We start from the raw sequence: 19,595 nt of genomic DNA, 5'->3' as shown, positions 1-19,595 counted from the left end.
CCACTGTATGTACCTCATTCTCAAAAGGAAGCATTAACCCTGGGAAACCCTGGAACCTGTGTGCACTTGGAGACTGGGGTGGCATGGAACACTCTGCACTTTGATTCATGAAAGAACAAAGGACTGCAATGCAGATTCACTCTGCTTCCAGGTTGTTGCCAATTTTATAAGGTTGGATTCCATCACACACCAGCAAATTCATGTTGCGGAATTCAAGTTGATCCGCAGCTTCTTGTGCAACAAACCCGCTTCGCCCACAAAACAAACTTTTTGCAATAAGGAGAAGGAGGGGAAATGGACCGAAAAGTGTGGGGTGACGCTTGATGCTGGAAACAAATCAGAAGGATTGCTCAACAAATAGCCAGTGTTTTCTAACCTACCTGAAAACTCTGCAAATGAATCTGCAGCTTGACTGTAAAAACGAACAAAGCACTTTACAAAAAAGAATAAAGCAATAAAATTATCAATAAAAGCAGTTACAAACAGCAGTTTAAAACATGCTATGAGCTATGCTCTGGTCAGTGGCGGAGCTTCATGCTCCAGCCCGGGGGGGTGGGGGCAGAGAGCAGGCAGAGGTGGGACTAGCGCATGTCCCGGGGGTGTGGCTAATCAAAGCAGTTGAGTGGGGTAAGGTGATCTCAAAGGTAAGCTGGTCCCCAGTTGTTATGGGCTTTATATACTAATAATAACACCTCGAACTGGTAGCAAACCGGTAGCAAATTAGCAACCAGTGCAGGTCTCTGAGCACAGGTGTTATATGTTCGCAGGATCTCACTGCTGCCAGTAATTGTACTGCAGGATTCTGCACTAATCCAACCCAATGCTCCTCCGTAAAAGGAAGGTGGGTCCTCAGGACCCCAAACGCTCCTGCCCTTTTAACTTTGTCAATTCTCCCTCCCTGCCTGTTCCCAGAACATATTCTCCAACACTGCACAGACACTTGTGTGCTTGGGACACAGTCCGGTGGGGTAGCTGTATTAGCCTTGGTACAGCAAACAGAAGGCTTGCGACGCCTTAAAAACAAACATATACAGTACTGTACATTCTCTCTTATTCTTCTTTTGGTAGTAGCTTCCTTGGAACCAGAGACTAATTATAAAAAAATAGAATTGTAGAGTTGAGAGGGATTTCAGGGGTCATGTAGCCCAACTATGTGTAGGAATCTCAGCTAAGGTATCCATGACAGTTGGCCGTCCAACCTCTGCTTACATACCTTCAAGGAAGGAGAGCCCACCACCTCTCGTGGAAGTCTGTTCCACTGCCAAACAGCTCAGAAAGTTCTTCCTGATGTTTTAGTCGGAATCTCCTTCCTTGCAACTTGAATCCAAGTTGGGTCTTACCCTCCAGAGCAGGAGAAAAAGAGATTGGTCCATGTGACAGCTCTTAAGTTATTTGAAGATGGCTGTCATATCGCCTCTCGGTATCCTCTTTCCCAGGCTAAACATACCCAGGCCCAGCTCCTTCAACTGCTCCTCATCAGGCTTGGTTTCCAGACCCTTTAACATCTTGGCTGCCGTCCTCTGCACACATTCCAGCTTGTTGTCAATATCCTCCTTAAATTGTGGTGCCCGGAATGGGACACAGTATTCCAGGTGTGGTCTGACCAAAGTAGAATAGAATGTGCTATTATTTCCCTTGATTTGTGTACACTACTTCTGTTAACGCAGCCTAGAATAGCATTAGCTTCTTTTTTTGCTGCTGCACCACACTGTTGAGTCATGTTCTGGTCTACTAAGACCCTGAGATCCTTTTCTCTGTGCCTTGGTACAGAGGCAGCTGAACCACAAGTCTTTCCCTCTAGCTGCTTCCTTCCTGTTTCCAGCCCTTTAACAGGTTTCCGTAGCACCGCCTCCAGTTTCCTGTGCATCAATGAAGTGATTATTCCCAACATTAAGTAATATTGTCTCTCTCCCCACCAGGACTTAGTTTGAAGCTCTCCTGATCAGGTTCATGAGATTCTGAGGAAGCACATTCTTTCCAACTGTTGTGACCCATCTATCACCCAAGCCCTTCCTCAAAGAAGTAGAGACCGTGGTCCAAGAAGCCAAAACTTTCATCACAATGCCACCTGTGCAGCCAGTGGAAAATACTGGCAAATACTTCCAGTATTTTCCTCTCTGTCCTGCGTCATGACCTTTAACAGGAAGGAGTGGGGGGAAAGGCCCTTCAGCTCCCTAACAAGAGTCTCTTGGTTCCTAAGACTAGATCAGATGCAAGATGAAGTATTTCTGAGGAAGTGAGAAACCCCAAGACTATCATTTCCTTGCAGCCTCTCCACCCCCTTACCAAAGATCACTGCCTACATCCCATTTCCTCCCCTTGCCACAAGTGCCTCTCCATTCATTTGCTCTGCAAACGTCTCCCTGCATAGGCTTTTGAGGCAGGGCGTGTGAATAAACAATTTACCCAAACAGTTTTCTTATTTAAAAGAGCACACAAACTTTGGTGTTCAAATAGACTGTCTAATCCCACAAGCCCTGTTCCCACATTCCCTTCGTACACCACCATCTCCTGCCCCCAATGTCAGTGGGCCTAACCAGTCCCACCCCTCTGACCTTGGCGCATTCAGAGAAGTTCTGAAGCAGGAACTGGCTATACATGTATTGGATCCACCTCCATGTGAATCTGGAGCACGAAGGCTCCACTATTAGGGCCAAACCCCACTTCTGGTCTTTGCTGGGAGTTCAGAGGGGCAAGAGCCATCTGGCTGTGCAAACATCTGGGCACTAGGAAATTTAGATGCCAGGCAAAAATGTTTATTTTCCACCAGGCCTTTGGCTTTTAATTATCTGCGCCCTTCTTCAGTGAGTGGGATGTTTTAATCCTGCTTTAAGGGGGGGGGGAGAACCTGTTTTAGATTTTTCTATGTTTTGCTTTATGCTGTTTTAATGTAAGCTCTTAAGTTATTGTTGTAAGATGCTTTGTGTTACATTGTTGTTGTTGTTTTTAAAAGGACCAATAAGTTTCATATAGATCAATTCATTGGATGTGGCCTGACAGAACAAGATCTAGAATTCATATCCCAATGTGAAAAGGGATCCTCTCTTTTCTTTTCTTTGGCTACCCTACTTTGCATCAACAGTGTGGTGTAGTGGTTAGTGTGGAGTACTTTGCATCAACAGTGTGGTGTAGTGGTTAGTGTGTTGGACTGAGACTCTGGAATTCCTGGTTCTAGTCACAACTCAGCTACCCACGGGGTGACTTTGGGCCATTCACTGACTCATAACCTTTGGGCTTGCTGATCAGAAGGTCGGCGGTTCGAATCCCCACAACGGGGTGAGCTCCCGTTGCTCTGTCCCAGCTCCTGCCAACCTAGCAGTTTGAAAGCACGCCAGTGCAAGTAGATAAATAGGTACCGCTGCGGCGGGAAGGTAAACAGTATTTCCGTGCGCTCTGGTTTCCGTCACAGTGTTCTGTTACACCAGAAGCGGTTTAGTCATGCTGGCCACATGACCCAGAAAGCTGTTTGTGGACAAACGCCAGCTCCCTTGGCCTAAAAGTGAGATGAGCACTGCAACTCCATAGTCGCCTTTGACTGGACTTAACTGTCCAGGGGTCCTTTACCTATAAGGTTTTAAAAATACTGTGCAATGCTCAGCCTTGAATTTAAATTTATTACTTCACCTTCTGCAAAGCAACATGTATTTTAAGACCACGGTTTAGCAGCAGAAACTCTTCTAAGTGTCTCTCTTTCTCTTTTCTTTAGCCATATAATAAATGAACTGATAGAAACAGAACGGGTTTACGCAGAGGAACTTCAAAGCATAATAGAGGTAAGTTAAGTTGAGTATTTTCGGAAACTGAGGGTGAAGACAGATGGGAGGGAGTTTTCACATACCCTCCAACATTTCTCCGATGAAAATAGGGATGTACTATTCAATAATAGTAATAACAATATACTATTATTACAGATTAGATTATTATAGATTGTGGGTGTAATGCTTTGCTCAGATTCATGGTTGAGCTTTACGGTATATGCAAACCATTGCTTTTCTTAATTAACAAAGCAGCAGCAGCAGCACCCTAATCTATATTTTTACCCTTTTGTTCTCACCAAGGGCGTACCCACCATTCGGCAAGTTAGGGCAGCTGCCCTACTCTAGAAGCAGGGCTGGTGGGCAGAGGCGGAGCACAGCCCGGCGGAGCGCGAGTTCGCCATTCCCGCCGCACCCCGCCGCACCCTCCCTCCAGCTCCCCGGCGCGCCCTCAGGCAAGGCCAAGCGCGACGGGGAACCAGGGAGCGCGGCGCGGCGGGCGGGAACGCTGAACTCGCGCTCCGCTGGGCTGGGCTCCGCCTCCGCCCACCAGCCCTGCTTCTAGGGAGGGGCACAGCCCGGCGGAGCGCGAGTTCGCTGTTCCCGCCCACTTTGTGGCCCCTCCCCTTCCGTGCCTTGGCCCCTCCCCTTGCCCCCCCCTAGTTTTGATCCTGGGTACGCCCATGGTTCTCACCATGTCACTCTTATTTCCCTCTTCTCTTAAACAGGGCTATGTATCTGAAATGGACAATCCTGATTTAATTCACTTGATCCCAACGGCAGTGTCAAACAAGAAAGAAGTTCTTTTTGGAAACCTCTCGGAGATTTATGAATTCCACAACAGGTTTGCACACTTCCTGACATGCTGTTCTGTTGGGACCACACATGGGTGCTTTAAAACAGACGTTGTGGAGCAGCCCACATGGATCCAGTGCCTTTTGTCTGCAGCCTTTGATATGTGATAATTTTGCCTTGCAAACAATCATCTTCCAGCCACAGTCCCCAGGCTAACTTCTGCTCACCCTTGGCTGAAGCTATAGACCAGGCATCCCCAAACTTTGGCCCTCCAGATGTTTTGAACTACAATTCCCATCATCCCTGACCACTGGTCCTGTTAGCTAGCTAGGGATCATGGGAGTTGTAGGCCAAAACATCTGGAGGGGCGCAGTTTGGGGATGCCTGCTCTAAACCAACCTGGCACTCTCTGCATGTTTTGAACTACAGTTCCCATCAGTTGTAGCCAGCAGGAGGGGGAGTAGCAGGATGGCCCCAAAACATGAGGTAGAAGCCTTTACAATATATACAATTGGCTTCTGGTAGATATTTCCCACCAGGCCTGGATCCAAATGGGGGTTTGACACATCAATGCAGAATGACATAACTTCTCCTCATGCCTCTTTTGATTTTATCTCCATTCCAGAATCTTCCTCAAAGAGCTGGAAAACTGCATTGAAAACCCAGAGCTTCTTGGTCGGTGTTTTTTAAAAAGAGTAAGTGAATGTCAGTTGCTCAATTAATCTGAACAAAATAAAGACATTCCTTCTAGTAGGACCTTAGAGACCAACTAAGTTTGTCATTGGTATGAGCTTTCGTGTGCATGCACACTTCTTCAGATACCCTGAAACAGAAGTCACCAGACCCTTATATATAGTGAGAAGGTAGGGAGGGGTATTCCCAGAAGGGTGGTGGGAATGGGTGATTGGCTGATAGGTGTGGTGAATAGGGTTGCCAGACTCAATAGAGGACAGGACTTCTGTGCCTTTAATCGCCCTGCTCTCTTTTGAGTCTGGCAACCCTAGTGGTGAACCTGTTAACGGCTGTTAACGACTGCAATTGGTCTTGCAGGAAAAAGCAAGTTTGGTGACTTCTGTTTCAGTGTATCTGATGAAGTGTGCATGCACATGAAAGCTCATACCAAAATAAAAACTTAGTTGGTCTTTAAGGTGCTACTGAAGGAATTTTTTTTTTATCTATCTGGAAGTAAGACTCAGTGAGTTCAATGGGACTTACTGTATCAGGTAGGTGAGTATAAGATTGCATCCTCAATGTGCTTTTATTGTTTTAATATGTTACTTTTAAAGTGTGGGATTTGTTTTGATTTTGTAAACCTCCACAGAAGTGTGGACATTATTTATTTTAAATTTTAAATGCCTAAACTAATTATTAAGTCCAAGGAGCAGACCATGCCGCTCTCCCCCAATCCTGATAAGTTGGGAACCGTATGGAATGATTTTATCCCCTTACCATATCGTCTGGAATCATTTATCTCCTTTTCCCTTTTTTCCCCTTATTTCCTTCTGCACATTTTGTGTGTGTGTGTGTGTGTGTGTGTGTGTGTGAGTGAGTGAGAGAGAGAGAGAGAGAGAGAGAGAGGGAATGAGAATTCTGAGGGACAAACCTTCCTTCCTTTTTGTGCGCAAACGGCAAAAAATAAATGCAGAGAATTGCCTGCAACTGTTGTTTCATTGAAGTGAGACAGTTCCAGTGTATTCCTGCTCATTCAGCGGAATATTGACATCCATCCTGTTGTGGATTTCCCTGTTCATCATAGCCAGAGACAAGTGCTTTGCTAGAGACAGAGAAAGGAACAGCACGGGAAGGCTGGACAAAGGCTTGTTCGGACTGGAAACTCCACCACTGCAAAACAATGTTGCTTAGGAAGAACAGCTTGCTTTAAAAATAGGGCTCTGCTGCCTTTAACTATATTGTGTCTGTCTGTGCAGATGGGCGACCTCCAGCCTAGGGGGCTAATTAGGCCTGCCAGACCTCCCCGTTTCGGCTGAGGTAGACACTGCTGGGCCAAAGGGGGTTTGCAGGCACCTGCAAAACCCATGTCCAGTGCTTCTTAAGTGCTGGCAGTTCACTGGCCACCAGGGCTTGCATAATATGGTGCCTGAAGCATTAAGCATGCTCCCACAAAGCAAAACACAGCGATAACAGCAAGAACTTTTATTGAACTGGACAACAGGGGCAAAGCAACTGCTTATATACATTTCCGAAGGCCTGGGACACTCCCACTCTCAACGTGATTGGCTGTCTAAACTCCCAAGCTGCAAATCATAACTTAAAAGTTTAAGGGCCAATGGTCAGAGCCCAAATCCTGGAATGTTCTATGATTGGATATTATGTATTGAATCAGAACACAGGGGTTCAGATCCTTGGTCCAGACTCAAGCTTAGGCAAACACAGACCACTGGATACAGAGCAGTGCCCTTGCGCCAACATCATTTTGACATCAGGTGCTGCGTCAGGAAGATTTTGGGCATCCCATGGCAGGACAAACAAAGCCCACATTCCCAGCATGTTCGCACTCCTATCTCAGTGACATCTATGCTGGCTTGGTCATGTACACAGAACAGAAGATGGCAGGATCCCCAAGCATGTGCTCTATGGAGAGCAGGCTTTAGGCCTGTTAACAGACCAAACCCACATTACAAAGATGTCTGCATACATGACGGGAAGGCTGGCAACATCAACCCTGCCATGTGGGAATCCCTTGCAGGCGACTGCAGTGCCTGGAGACAGCCAGTCAGGTTGTATACCCACAGCAGTAACCAGAGGAGGAAGGACCACTGGGAGGAGCACAGAGAGAATAAACGCCATGGTGCAGTGAAACCAGACACCTTCATCTGCCCCAGCTGCAACAAAACATCTCTCTCCCTTATCATCTCCTGCAGCCACAGCAGGCGCTGTAGTTCCCCCATGGTTTGACTTCACCACCAAAGGGGCTCTCCTCCATTGTCTCCAAAGACAGACAGATGCCAACAACAGATTGACATCAGTGTCAAACTTGATGCACAGGGTAGAGCAGAAAAGGATCTGACCCGCTGGCTGAATCTAGCTCCCCATCCCTGTGATAGGGATGTTTTCAACATGCTTATGGTTTTAGCAGTTCTTGTTTTTATCTCTGAGTTGCCTTGAGTCCTGTCAGGCGATAAGGTGCGGTATAAACAAACAAACAATCAAACAAACATTATTATTATATTTTTATAATTGCATTTTTACTTTTGTTGTGAATTGCTTTGGGACTTTTTGGGAATTAATATATAAATATATAAATAGAGCTGCAGTGGAACCTCGGTTTACGACTACGACTACCTTTGTTTACGAATGCCGCGGACCCAGAAGTGTTTATATCCAGGTTCCGCGGCGTCGGATGCGCAGACGCGATCTACGCAGCTCGTGCATGCGCAGAAGTGATCTGCGCAGCACGCACATGTGCAGAAGTGATCTGCGCAGCACGCACGTGCGCAGAAGCACTCTATCGGCGCTTTGCACATGTGCAGAAGCGTGCCTTCGGCGAGCGAATGCCTTGGCAAGCGAACGCCACCGCAGAACGGATTGCGTTCGCAAACCGAGGTACCACTGTAAACTTAAACCTTATAATCACCTCCAAGCTAAATGCCTCTTACCTATGGAAGGTTTCCTAGCCCTGGGTAGAGCTTCTTCCTGGTCGCATACTTAATGTATCTGTGTATGTAAGTATGTATTTGTGTTCACATACGCCCCATCTCTCTGAGTGGTGATAAGCTTCAGGGGTGAAGTGCTGGACCATGTCTGGCTTAGAAGGTCTGTTGCTCAGTGAGTAGAGCATTTGTTTGGCATGCAGAAGATCCTTGGTCCAATTCGAAGCATCTTCAAGTAGGGTGGGAGAGACTTGCTGGCTGAAATCCTACTACCAATCCGTGTAGGCTAGGGCTTTCCAAACTGGGGTCCAAAAGCTTCATTCAGTTGTTCCATAGCATGCCTGGCCCTCTTTGAAAAAAGTTTGGACACCACTGCCATACAGCATCTAGGACAGGGCATTGCAATGGCTACAACAGGCAGAAAAATCATTTAATGGCTCTCCAAGACTTCAGGCGTTTTCAAGTGGTCCGTGGTGGTGGTGGGGGATAGTTTGGGAACCACAGTGGTGAGGGCAGAACTGATCTAGTTGGACTCAGTAGAAGACTGAGACTTCTTCCTGAAGAACTTGTTCCAACAGGCTTTGGGGAATTGTCTGCTTTTAAGGAAAGGGCTGCTTTAATTATAACTATCTGTTTGTTTTTAATAGATTTTATATATGGATGTAGTTTTAATTCAGTCAGGGTTTAATTTTTTAAATAAATGATCCCCCCATGTGTTTAGCAGTTGTTCTTTTTATCTGTAAGCTGCCTTGAGTTGTTAACCACCCTGTGATCTTTGAATGAAGGGCAATATACAAATTAAACAAATTATTTTTTTTCCGTCAGGGAAAAAGACAGGATATAAATACATAAATAAAATAAGACGGTACCCTATGTTCCTTCAGAAGGAGGAAACTGGAGACTTACTGGCATTTTGTAATGCTTGCGTGTACTTAAAAACAGGTTGAGCAGATCATATAACATTTACGATGTCTGATCTCTTATCAGATCAACCAGCACCCGAAGATGTTTACAACATGACCCAAATCTCTGTGTCTTTTCTCAGTCTCTATCAAAGCTGCAGCCTCTTGTTCCTCTTACAAACACCTGGGTCTCCACATCCCCACAAGGAAGAGGTGTTAGGGTGGCCAGGTGAAAAAGAGGGCTGCCCCCCGTGTTTTTAACCAGGCAGAGGGCCTTCTTGGTAGGAGGGCCCTGTGGAACGCCCTCCTATCAGATGTCAAGGAAATAAACAACTATCCAACTTCTATAATAATAATAATAATAATAATAATAATAATAATAATAATAATAAAGGTAAAGGGACCCCTGACCATTAGGTCCAGTCGTGACCGACTCTGGGGTTGCGCGCTCATCTCGCATTATTGGCCGAGGGAGCCGGCGTATACCCCGCCCATCTGGCTGGGTTTCCCCAGCCACTCTGGGCGGCTTCCAACAGAAAAATAAAACACAACAATCTATTAAACATCAAAAGCCTCCCTGAACAGGGCTGCCTTCAGATGTCTTCTAAAAGTCTGGTAGTTGTTTTCCTCTTTGACATCTGATGGGAGGGCGTTCCACAGGGCGGGTGCCACCACTGAGAAGGCCCTCTGCCTGGTTCCCTGTAACCTCATTTCTCACAGTGAGGGAACCGCCAGAAGGCCCTCGGTGCTGGACCTCAGTGTCCGGGCAGAATGATGGAGGTGGAGACGCTCCTTCAGGTATACTGGACCAAGGCCATTTAGGGCTTTAAAGGTCAGCACCAACACTTTGAATTGTGCTCGGAAACGTACTGGGAGCCAATGTAGATCTTTCAAGACCGGTGTTATGTGGTCTTGGCGGCCGCTCCCAGTCACCAGTCTAGCTGCCGCATTCCGGATTAGTTGTATTTTCCGAGTCACCTTCAAGGGTAGCCCCACGTAGAGCGCATTGCAGTAGTCCATTTGAAGGCAGCCCAGTTTAGGGAAGTTTTTATTGTTTGAAGTTTTATTCTGTTTTTAATGTTCTGTTGAAAGCCGCCCAGAGTAGCTGGGGAAACCCAGCCAGATGGGCGGGCTACAAACAAACAAACAAACAAACAATGGTTGTTGTTGTTGTTGTTATTTTAATATTTGTGTAAAAAATTGAGTTTCAGCTGGTGCAGCTGGGCACAACAAGTTCTACATTACCTGCCCTCCTTTCCATCTGGTCCCCGCCATGTGGAGGGTGGATGAGAAAACCATACCCGATTTCCAAAATGGATCCCATCTTCTCAAACAGTTTCAGCGTATTTGCTATGCATTGTGGACCATTTGCCTGTCATTTACCCAACAAATGAGATACTTGCTAGCTAGTAATCTTCAGTAGCCCTATGGGCTCCATTAATCCTCTACTGTGTTTATTAATATAACAAAGGTTGTTTGTTTGTTTGTTTGTTTTTAATCAAATGAATGTAGATTGCGGGGGGGGGGGGAAGGCAGCACATTTTTATGCTGCTGTTTTATTGGGGTTTTTACTTTCAGAGATTTTAAATATTAAGTGGTTTACAAATCCGTACAAATAAATACATACAACTGATAACATGGCAAATAAAACAAGCTATGCATACATTTTCAGCAAATAATACTGTTATGAAAAATGTACCCCAAAATGCGTTGCCTTTTAAGAAGGATAGACGCGGGTCGGAAGCTCCAAAATTTGCACTAAGTTCAGCTCCGCCGGGAAAATGACAGAGACCACACGATGCTGTCAGGAAAAACAAACTGATCCCTTTATTGCAGAATGCAAAGCTACAGCTGTAGGGTCCCTGCCTCTGGAAAGAAGGAAGGAACCCCGGGAAATGGTGAAGCCCCTTTTTATGCCCTCCTGTCCCTGCGTGAAAATCCCTGGACTGGGAGGGAGGGGAAGGACAAGGAGGATGGGTGGTGATCGGATTAGCTGGGTGGGGAGATGACTTTTTCTTTCAGATGGCGGGATGTCAATTGCTCTTCTCCTGTCGCTGATGGTGCTCCCTGTTGTTTGGCAGGAGGGGCAATCAGTCGAGATGGGTGCAGAGGTGGGGCAGTTCCTGGCATTTCCGTGGGGTGGAAGTCCGCCCGGCAGGTGTTTTCCTCCAGGCCATGGAAGGGTGGGCTACGTAGAGGATGACAATTTATTTGAATAAAGTTGTTCCAGCTAATCCCTCTATTGTCCGTGTGTCCTTGAATGGGTATAGGGTGGTAGTAGGGCAAGGTTCAGGTGGGTTGGGATCATACAGGGTTCATACAGAAAATATACCTGGAAAACATACCTAATACAGGGTTTTCTAATTAAAAGGTAGCAGTCCTGACATATACAGTTCTAAGATATAAAACAGCAATTCCAATACAGAGAGATACTAGCAATTCTAATACAGAGGCAGCGGATAGAGATTTCATGGTAAGAGAACATATAATAGGCTGTATTATTAACTTGAGTAGAAAAGTGTCACTTTGGATTTGGGCGGTTTCCCCCCCCCCTTCTTCTGGAAACATTGTTTTGTTCTGGGCGGAGGGGAGGTGGAGAGGGGAAATGTGTGAGTTTATGCTAACTGTTGTGCATATGCAGTTCCTTAAGCCTTCCTTCAGGCAGGGTCACGTCCTAGCGGGAGGGGTGGGGAGACAGGGAAGATGGCATTGAACAGGATTCTGGGTATTGCAGCTGTCAAATTCTGTCACCCCTCTCTGTTCATTAATAATGGTGTCCTGCAAACCCCCCCCCCATATGATTTTATAACAATACTGTACTAGACATATCCCTGTTCATTAAACTCAGGGAATTAAAAGGTCGTAACTAACCTAAAAATTGACAACAAAGGAACTAGATGTGGGGAGAGCAGACGCTGTTTCCTCAAAGGCGCTTTCCTCGGTCAGCTGCCTGAGATCTTCGGGTGAAGGGTAGTATACAAATTTATTAAATAATAAAAATTAAGCAATAATTGCCATGACACAAGCGTAGTGGTGGGGGTTCATTTTACAGGGTCCCAGAGATCCCCAAGGGGCCCAGCTCAGGATTCAATCGTATTACTATGAGGAAAGAAGCTGAGTCTACATTGCTGACTGTGCTTGACTATATTTACGGAAACTTATTTCCATGTAATCTGCTTTACAGATCTTGTTATATTTGCTTGAGTCAAGCAGCAGCATTAGAGCAGAACAAGCAATGTTCCTAACATTGCTTGTCCCAGACTGAAGACTCAGAGAATGTGCCTAGCCGGTTTGAGATATACAGATTTGTGCTTTTCCTATGTGACATCATCTCTCAAAACCGCCAGCTCCAGGGTTCCTTGTGCAGAGCCAGGAGAGTCGGTAGAAGAGAGGGATAGGGCATCGTAACAACCCAGGCAGTCTCATTCCAGGGATGCAGCTTGTAGGATCTGAAGAACCCAAATATAAATGAGTAGATGTCTGTTTCACAAACAAGCTAAGGCTTTTTCAGGGAATTTTCCACGTGATATCTTGCATCTGAGAAAGAAAGAAAAAAACCTACTTTCAGAAAAGGGCACAAGCTCTCTTCACTGGTGTTATTTATACCTAAATAAATCCTGCAACTAACATACAATGAGGTGTGCATAACTCTATGGCGCGAGGATATTTTTTCCGTCAAGTGTGTACCTGCAAGAGAAATTAATATCAGGGAGATAATTCATGATTTTGCTAGAAAGAGCACCAGAAAAGCAAAGCTTTAAAGTTAATTATTTATCAAATGTTTGTACCTGTGTTGGTCCAATAGCATTTTAAAATATTTTAAAAAATGACAGGGCCATACCTTTATTAGGACCAACTAAAAAGGTTGCAAAATAAACAGCAAGCTTTGTAGGGTCTTCTCTAAGCTGCTCCATAAGCAATAAGTGACTTTGTGTTTAAGGAGTTTGAAGGGAATTAGCACATTGATTTTATTCAATTGTATTTATCCGAGGGGACGCGGGTGGCGCTGCAGTGTAAACCACTGAGCCTTGGTGGTTTGAATCTCGGTGACGGGGTGAGCTCCTGTTGCTTGCTCCCTCCTCCTGCCAACCTAGCAGTTCGAAAGCATGTCAAGTGCAAGGTGGGAAGGTAAACGGCGTTTCCGTGCGCTGCTCTGGTTTCGCCAGAAGCGGCTTTGTCATGCTGGCCACATGACTCAGAAAAACTGTCTGCGGACAAATGTCGGCTCCCTCGGCCAGTAAAGCAAGATGAGCGCCGCAACCCCAGAGTCATTTGTGACTGGACTTAACTGTCAGGGGTCCTTTACCTTTACCTTTACCATTTATCCGAGAAAAGCATGCATTGCCTTCTGCTAATTTATTTATCTAGTTATTAAAAGTTGCACCCCACCCTTTCTCCAGGTAATCTCAAGGGTGCCAGTAGTACATATGAAAAGGATCTCAGGGTCTTCGTGTGCCACTACTTAATATGAGTCCACAGTGTGATGAAGCAGTAAAAAGAAAGAAAGAAAGAAAGAAAGAAAGAGAAAGAAAGAAAGAAAGAAAGAAAGAAAGAAAGAAAGAAAGAAAGAAAGAAAGAAGCTCAATCTATTCTAGGCTGCATCAACAGAAGTATAATGTCCAGGGAAGTGATAGTAACTCTATTCTGCTTTGGTCAGACCACACCAGGAAGGAGTACTATGTCCAGTTCTGGACAAGCTTATGGACAAGCTGAAATGTGTGCAGAGAAGGGCGACCAGGAAGATCAAGGGTCTGGAAACCAAGCCTGATGAGGAACGGTTGAAGGAGCTGAGTATGTTTAACCTGGAAAAGAGGAGACAGAGAGAAGATTTGATATGGAAGATGGAGCAAGCTTGTTTACTCCTGCTTTGGAGGGTAGGACTCGAACCAATGGCTTCAGTTTAGAAGAAAGGAGATTCCGGCAAAACATAAGAAAGAACTTTCTGGCAGTAAGAGCCGTGTGACAGTGGAATAGTCTCCCTCGGGTGACTCTCCTTCCTTGGAGGTTTTTAAGCAGAGGTTGGATGGCTATCTGTCATGGATGCTTTCGTTTAGATTCCTAGATTGCAGGGGGTTGGACTAGATGACTCTCGGGGGTCCCTTCCAGCTCTACAATTCTATGATTCTATCTGCAGAGGAACCGAACCCTCAGAAAAAAAAATCTAGCTGGAAGCCTGCAAGCATCAGAATCACAGACATGATCTGGTCCGTGTTGGCTTTTGTGTTTGTGGAGCTCCTTGGTTTTATTTTCCTCGTTGCTTGGTTACTTTTGTGGTCTGTCAGGCATGGAAGAGAACACGATGAGTTATTTAGATTCCCGAAGCAAATTTACTGTTCATTTTGCATTAAACCAGACCATTAATTTTGATGCGCTGTGTATTTAAAACTCCCATGCGCTGTCTTTGCCCAGCGAACAGAAACTGTGCAGCTATTTTTCTCCATGGAGCGGTTTTTTTAAAAAAGCCATTAACGTGGTCACTCATAAATTGGGCAAGGCTATAAATATTGCAGAGGCAACGAGAATTGCTCACTTGTGAAATCCTCGCAGCTCCTGTCAGGAATAGCCTTTTTGTTTGTTTCTGGCCATCTTCTCTGAAGCATTAAAGGCCGAGGCATGGAGGCATGATCTGCGCCAACCTTCGGCCACAATTCAAGCTTTGTTTCCAGGGAATGAAGAGAGGCCCCCGTGCTCATCCCCAAATGGAATTCTCTTGGATTCTCAGGCTTTCCCTGACACAGCACAAAACATCCAAGCTGAGGGAGACATGTCCGCTCTTGAAAGATGCTTCTTTTCTTGAGGCAGTAGCTGGCAGAAAAGAGGAGGCTGGGTTCTCTTCATATGGCTCCTTTCCCAGAGTGTTTGGTGCCGCTTCTCACCAAGGGGGCCTTATGTCTACTTTGGCACAGATTGTACCCCATCTGTGGCTGTGAATGACAAAGCACCCCCAGGGCTTTCTAGGTGTTCTTAAAGTTGGGCCGTACCTTGGTGTGATTCTGGCCTTTGCTGTGATGCAAGGTTTAAATATCCGTCCTTTTGGTAGTATTATTGGGCAAGCGCTTTTTAGCCATTTTGTCCTTTTTTTACTTACTTTTTCTTGCGGTTTGGTTTTTAACTGCCTTGTATTTTATGGTACTGTAAGGACTCAGCTACATTAGTCAAGAAATAGCTTTTTGAATGTGTTGTAAACATGCAACGCCGGGTGGCACCAGAGAGGGGAAAAAATTTTCTAAGCTATTTTCCATGGCATTTTTTTCTTTTGTTATAACAATTTAATTTCTGAATTATTTATAGTGTGTAGATCCACCCTAAGTCACTTTGAGAGATTCTTTGTGTAAAAGTTTTTTTGATCAAATTTATTAAAATTCAAACTAAACTAAAAGAGAATAAAAAAACAATATATCCATCCAGCAGGGGAAAAAACTATAGAAAAGAAGAAAGTCACATACATTAATAAAAATCCTCATATAATCCACATAAAACACAAAATTATAAATATGTCTATGTAGCACCCAGACACTATTTTATCTTAATCTTCACACAAATTTTGTTGTTGTTGTTTTGTTGTAGAATGATAGAATGATTATTTCATAGTGGCTGTTGAAGTAGGACCCCTCTCCCATGTTCCTGCAGCCTGTGGGGGCCAAAACAAAAACGACTGCCTTCAACATAGCGGCTGTTTCCTTTTGAGGCCACACCCACACCATACAGTTAAAGCACTTCTATTCCTGTTTAACCATCATGGCTTCCTCACAATGAATCCTGGGAACAATAGCTTGTTAAGGGTGCTTAGAGTTGTTAGGTAAAGGTAAAGGGACCCCTGACCATTAGGTCCAGTCGTGACCAACTCTGGGGTTGCGGCGCTCATCTTGCAATATTCACCAAGGGAGCCGGTGTACAGCTTCCAGGTCATGTGGCCAGCATGACTAAGCCGCTTCTGGCAAACCAGAGCAGTGCACGGAAATGCCGTTTACCTTCCCGCTGTAGCGGTACCTATTTATCTACTTGCATTTTGAAGTGCTTTCAAACTGCTAGGTTGGCAGGAGCTGGGACCGAGCAACGGGAGCTCACCCCGTCACAGGGATTCGAACCGCCGACCTTCTGATCAGCAAGCCCTAGGCTCGACCCTTATGTGATTCTCAGAGTTCCGAAGGAACAAGGACCGGCTGTCCAACCCCTCTGGGTTTTGTTCTCTGTGAGGGGAATAGGGGTCTCCTAACAACTCTATAGCACCAATGGCAAACTACAGTTCCCATTTTGGCAGAAGAAATGACTGCTGTAGTGGTGCTTTAAATGTGTGCTGCAAATGCGGGCTGATTAAGAATTATTTTGGGTGAACGTGCCGTAAATGTTACTACAAACCTGTTTGGTGTAGTTTGGACAGTGGCATATAGGCTAGCCAATATTTCCCCTCAAACAGGCTCTGAAATTGTGATATGAATGTGGTTCAGATCTGAATGAAGGGGAACCCTGGTTAGCCTTAGCCGTGGTTAACATAGGACTCTATAAAGAGAGTTGAGGTCGGGGGAGAAGACATTAGTCTGCTGGAGGGGCCGTGAAGAGGAAGCACATGTTCCTCAGTCTGTTTCCCATTTGTTAACCATGGTTAGAAGGCAGGCAGAATTATGACACACACCCATTCCTTGCAGATTTCATTTGAAATATGAAGTGGTATACAAATCACCTAATTTAATAAATAATTTGGGAAAGAAGATGTTCGGTCACTTATTTTTTGTTATTTAACATTAGCTTTCTTTTTGATTCAGAAAGAAGATCTCCAAATATATGAGAAATATTGTCAAAACAAGCTATGGCTATGGCTATGGCTCAAACTATGTTTCAGACCGATGGATTTGGCCCCCCTGATTCTGAGGGATAATTTTAAATCTCCATGGGAAAGGGAAGTGGTAGAGGAAGTGCAAAAGTGCGGTCTGTCCTCCCTTTATATTGAGTCCATGACATACAGCCCCCCAAAATCGATGATCGCTCAGAGATTGGGGGATATCGCCAGACAGGAGGACATAGCCCGCATGAAATCTGGGGTGTATGTCACGTACAGTAGTGGCTACTGGCTATCCACCAGGTAACGGGCTGGTATACAAATCACCTAATTTAATAAATAATTTGGGGAAAAGATGTTCGGTCGCTTATTTTTTGTTTTTTAACATTAGCTTTCTTTTTGATTCAGAAAGAAGATCTCCAAATATATGAGAAATATTGTCAAAACAAGCCACGGTCGGAAGCTCTCTGGAGACAATGTGGAGACAGCCTCTTCTTTCAGGTACGGATTATTTTTATTTTTATTTATTAAATTTACTAGATGCTGCTTCTTGTTGCAGGCAACTCAAAGAGGCTTATAAACAACCATCCATCCACTAAAACCAAGTAGAAGAAAAATACATTAAAAGCGTGCACACACAAACCCAGGCAGTTTGGTCCAGGCAGTCAAGCTCGCCAAGGCTTCTCCTATTTCTGTATTCATTAAGTTCATACTTTTGAACCAAGTGCTTATAAACCCTACAGAGGGAAAGAACTGCTGAGTGCCTGGGTTCACCTGTCCTTCCTAAGCTCACACCTTCCCTTTTCTCTTATGGAGGTTGCTGCCAAATGACATCTTTATTGATTTGTTTGCACAAAGTTTGCAAAGAGATTATATGACGTCTGCCATTTGTTACGCATTCATTCTGATTTGTTTGCCAGGTCATGCGATCTTGCAGCAATAAATTGTTATCCCCCACTTTTAAGTGCACTTTCCTGATTGCAAAAAGGTCTCCCCTTTTCTTTTTGCAAAGTGAGTTTCTTGCACAAGAGTGCTGAATCTAACTTAATAACACACCCTAAATGTCCTGCTTTTGGTTAAATCCCACCTGCAAAATAACCACAGTCTGGAAGAGGCCTGCATGAAAGATTTCGTCTCATCCTTGTTTGCTTCTTTGAACCTCTGTCCTTCCTACATATACTTTGTTCCACAAGGCCTCTTAGGTTTCAGAAGGAATGTATATACCCCAAAAGCGCACATCACCTCAAAACACAATATTTGTCAGGGACCGTGCTGAAGAGGGCTGAACTGAGGAAGAATGAATCTTCCCAGGAGCAGGAAGATAATATAGATTTTGAACAGTGGTTTGCAGAGGGGCAGAGTTCAGAAGGCAGAAGCTGGGAAATGCTGGATGGGGAACAGCTAGCAGAAGAAACACTAGAAGAGAGAGTGTTAACAGATTCACAGTCTCTGTACAGCATTCACCCCCCTTCTCCAAAGGCACAGAGAGCTCAGAAAGTGTTAGAAGAGAAAGCGCAGAGGGTACAAGCTCAGATTACTAGACACAGAAGTGATGTAGATTAATAGTGACAGAGGAGGGAGGGACCTTTAATTGGGAGCGCCACCATTTCTAGGAGATGTGTTCTTTGTTCACTCGCTGTGATTATTCAAGATTCTAACTGGTAAGACGTTCCTTTCATTTGATCTTCTTATCTACTGCCATGGGAGGGAAGAAGCCGAATCCCCAAAGCCTGACAATATTCCTTTCTCCCCCTCCCCCACCCTATATTTTCCACATAGGAATGATTTGTTTTCTACGCCATATGTCCCAGAAGTCCCAGAGTTATAAAGCCAGATATAAAAGTTATAAACAAAGCCATGTTTATCTTAAATGTCCAATGGAGGTATAAGGAAAGCCCAGCTTATAGACTCTGACCTCCCTCATCCCTTACAGGATAGGCATCCTCTTTTGGAAAAGTGTTTAGTAGATGGTGACTGCCCTTTTAACCTTCGTAGATAATGGGACCCAGGTGGCGCTGTGGGTTAAACCACAGAGTCTAGGGCTTGCTGATCAGAAGGTCGCGGTTCGAATCCCTGCAACGGGGTGAGCTCCCGTTGCTCGGTCCCAGCTCCTGCCAACCTAGCAGTTCGAAAGCACATCAAAGTGCAAGTAGATAAATAGGGACCGCTCCGGCGGGAAGGTAAACGGCGTTTCCGTGCGCTGCTCTGGTTCGCCAGAAGCAGCTTTGTCATGCTGGCCACATGACCCGGAAGCTGTCTGCGGACAAACGCCGGCTCCCTCGGCCTATAGAGCGAGATGAGCACCGCAATCCCAGAGTCGGACACAACTGGACCTGATGGTCAGGGGCCCCTTTACCTTTACCTAGATAGTGACCCAGAGGGTGGATCCTTAGATGGAGAATACATTGTTCAAAAAAGATCATGTTGTAAAGGCATTCCTTTTGATATCTGGGGCTGTTATCACGTCCCTTAGATACAGAGAGGTGGTACTTTTAGCTTGGGCTATTTATTCACTCTTAGTCAACCTTACTTTATCACTGGAATAAGCCTTCCAGATGATAGTGGTCACCCAATTCCTATCAGCCTTAGCCTGCACAGCCCAAGTTTGTGCACAAAGAGTTTGTGCACACAAGTTTGTGCACAAAATCCAATAGTGTTTGGCTACCCCTGCTTTATCCCTTAGCCAAAGTTTTTTGGAGAAGGAAACAGAAAATCCATTTCAATTCTAGTGCAAGGATGGGGAGCCTTGCAGGTT

The 19,595-nt window shown here is 45.1% G+C and overlaps 1 protein-coding gene across 6 annotated transcripts in view; it reads left to right on the top strand.

Moving 5' to 3' along the window:
• Positions 1-19,595, top strand: part of MCF2L2 (MCF.2 cell line derived transforming sequence-like 2) — a 203,548-nt gene that overhangs the window by 132,649 nt on the left and 51,304 nt on the right. For all 6 annotated transcript variants that reach the window (XM_088669225.1, XM_088669226.1, XM_088669224.1 and 3 more), the window contains exons 16-19: positions 3,707-3,773; positions 4,484-4,599; positions 5,176-5,245; positions 17,249-17,341. In XM_088669225.1, the coding sequence (XP_088525351.1) occupies positions 3,707-3,773; positions 4,484-4,599; positions 5,176-5,245; positions 17,249-17,341 (346 nt within the window). The remainder of the gene's footprint in view (positions 1-3,706; positions 3,774-4,483; positions 4,600-5,175; positions 5,246-17,248; positions 17,342-19,595) is intronic.

This window comes from Zootoca vivipara, chromosome 5, assembly GCF_965207765.1.
Source record: "Zootoca vivipara chromosome 5, rZooViv2.hap1.1, whole genome shotgun sequence".
NCBI classification, from domain to species: domain Eukaryota; kingdom Metazoa; phylum Chordata; class Lepidosauria; order Squamata; family Lacertidae; genus Zootoca; species Zootoca vivipara.
Note: the sequence above shows the minus strand (reverse complement) of the source record. Positions and strands in the feature narration are given on the sequence as shown.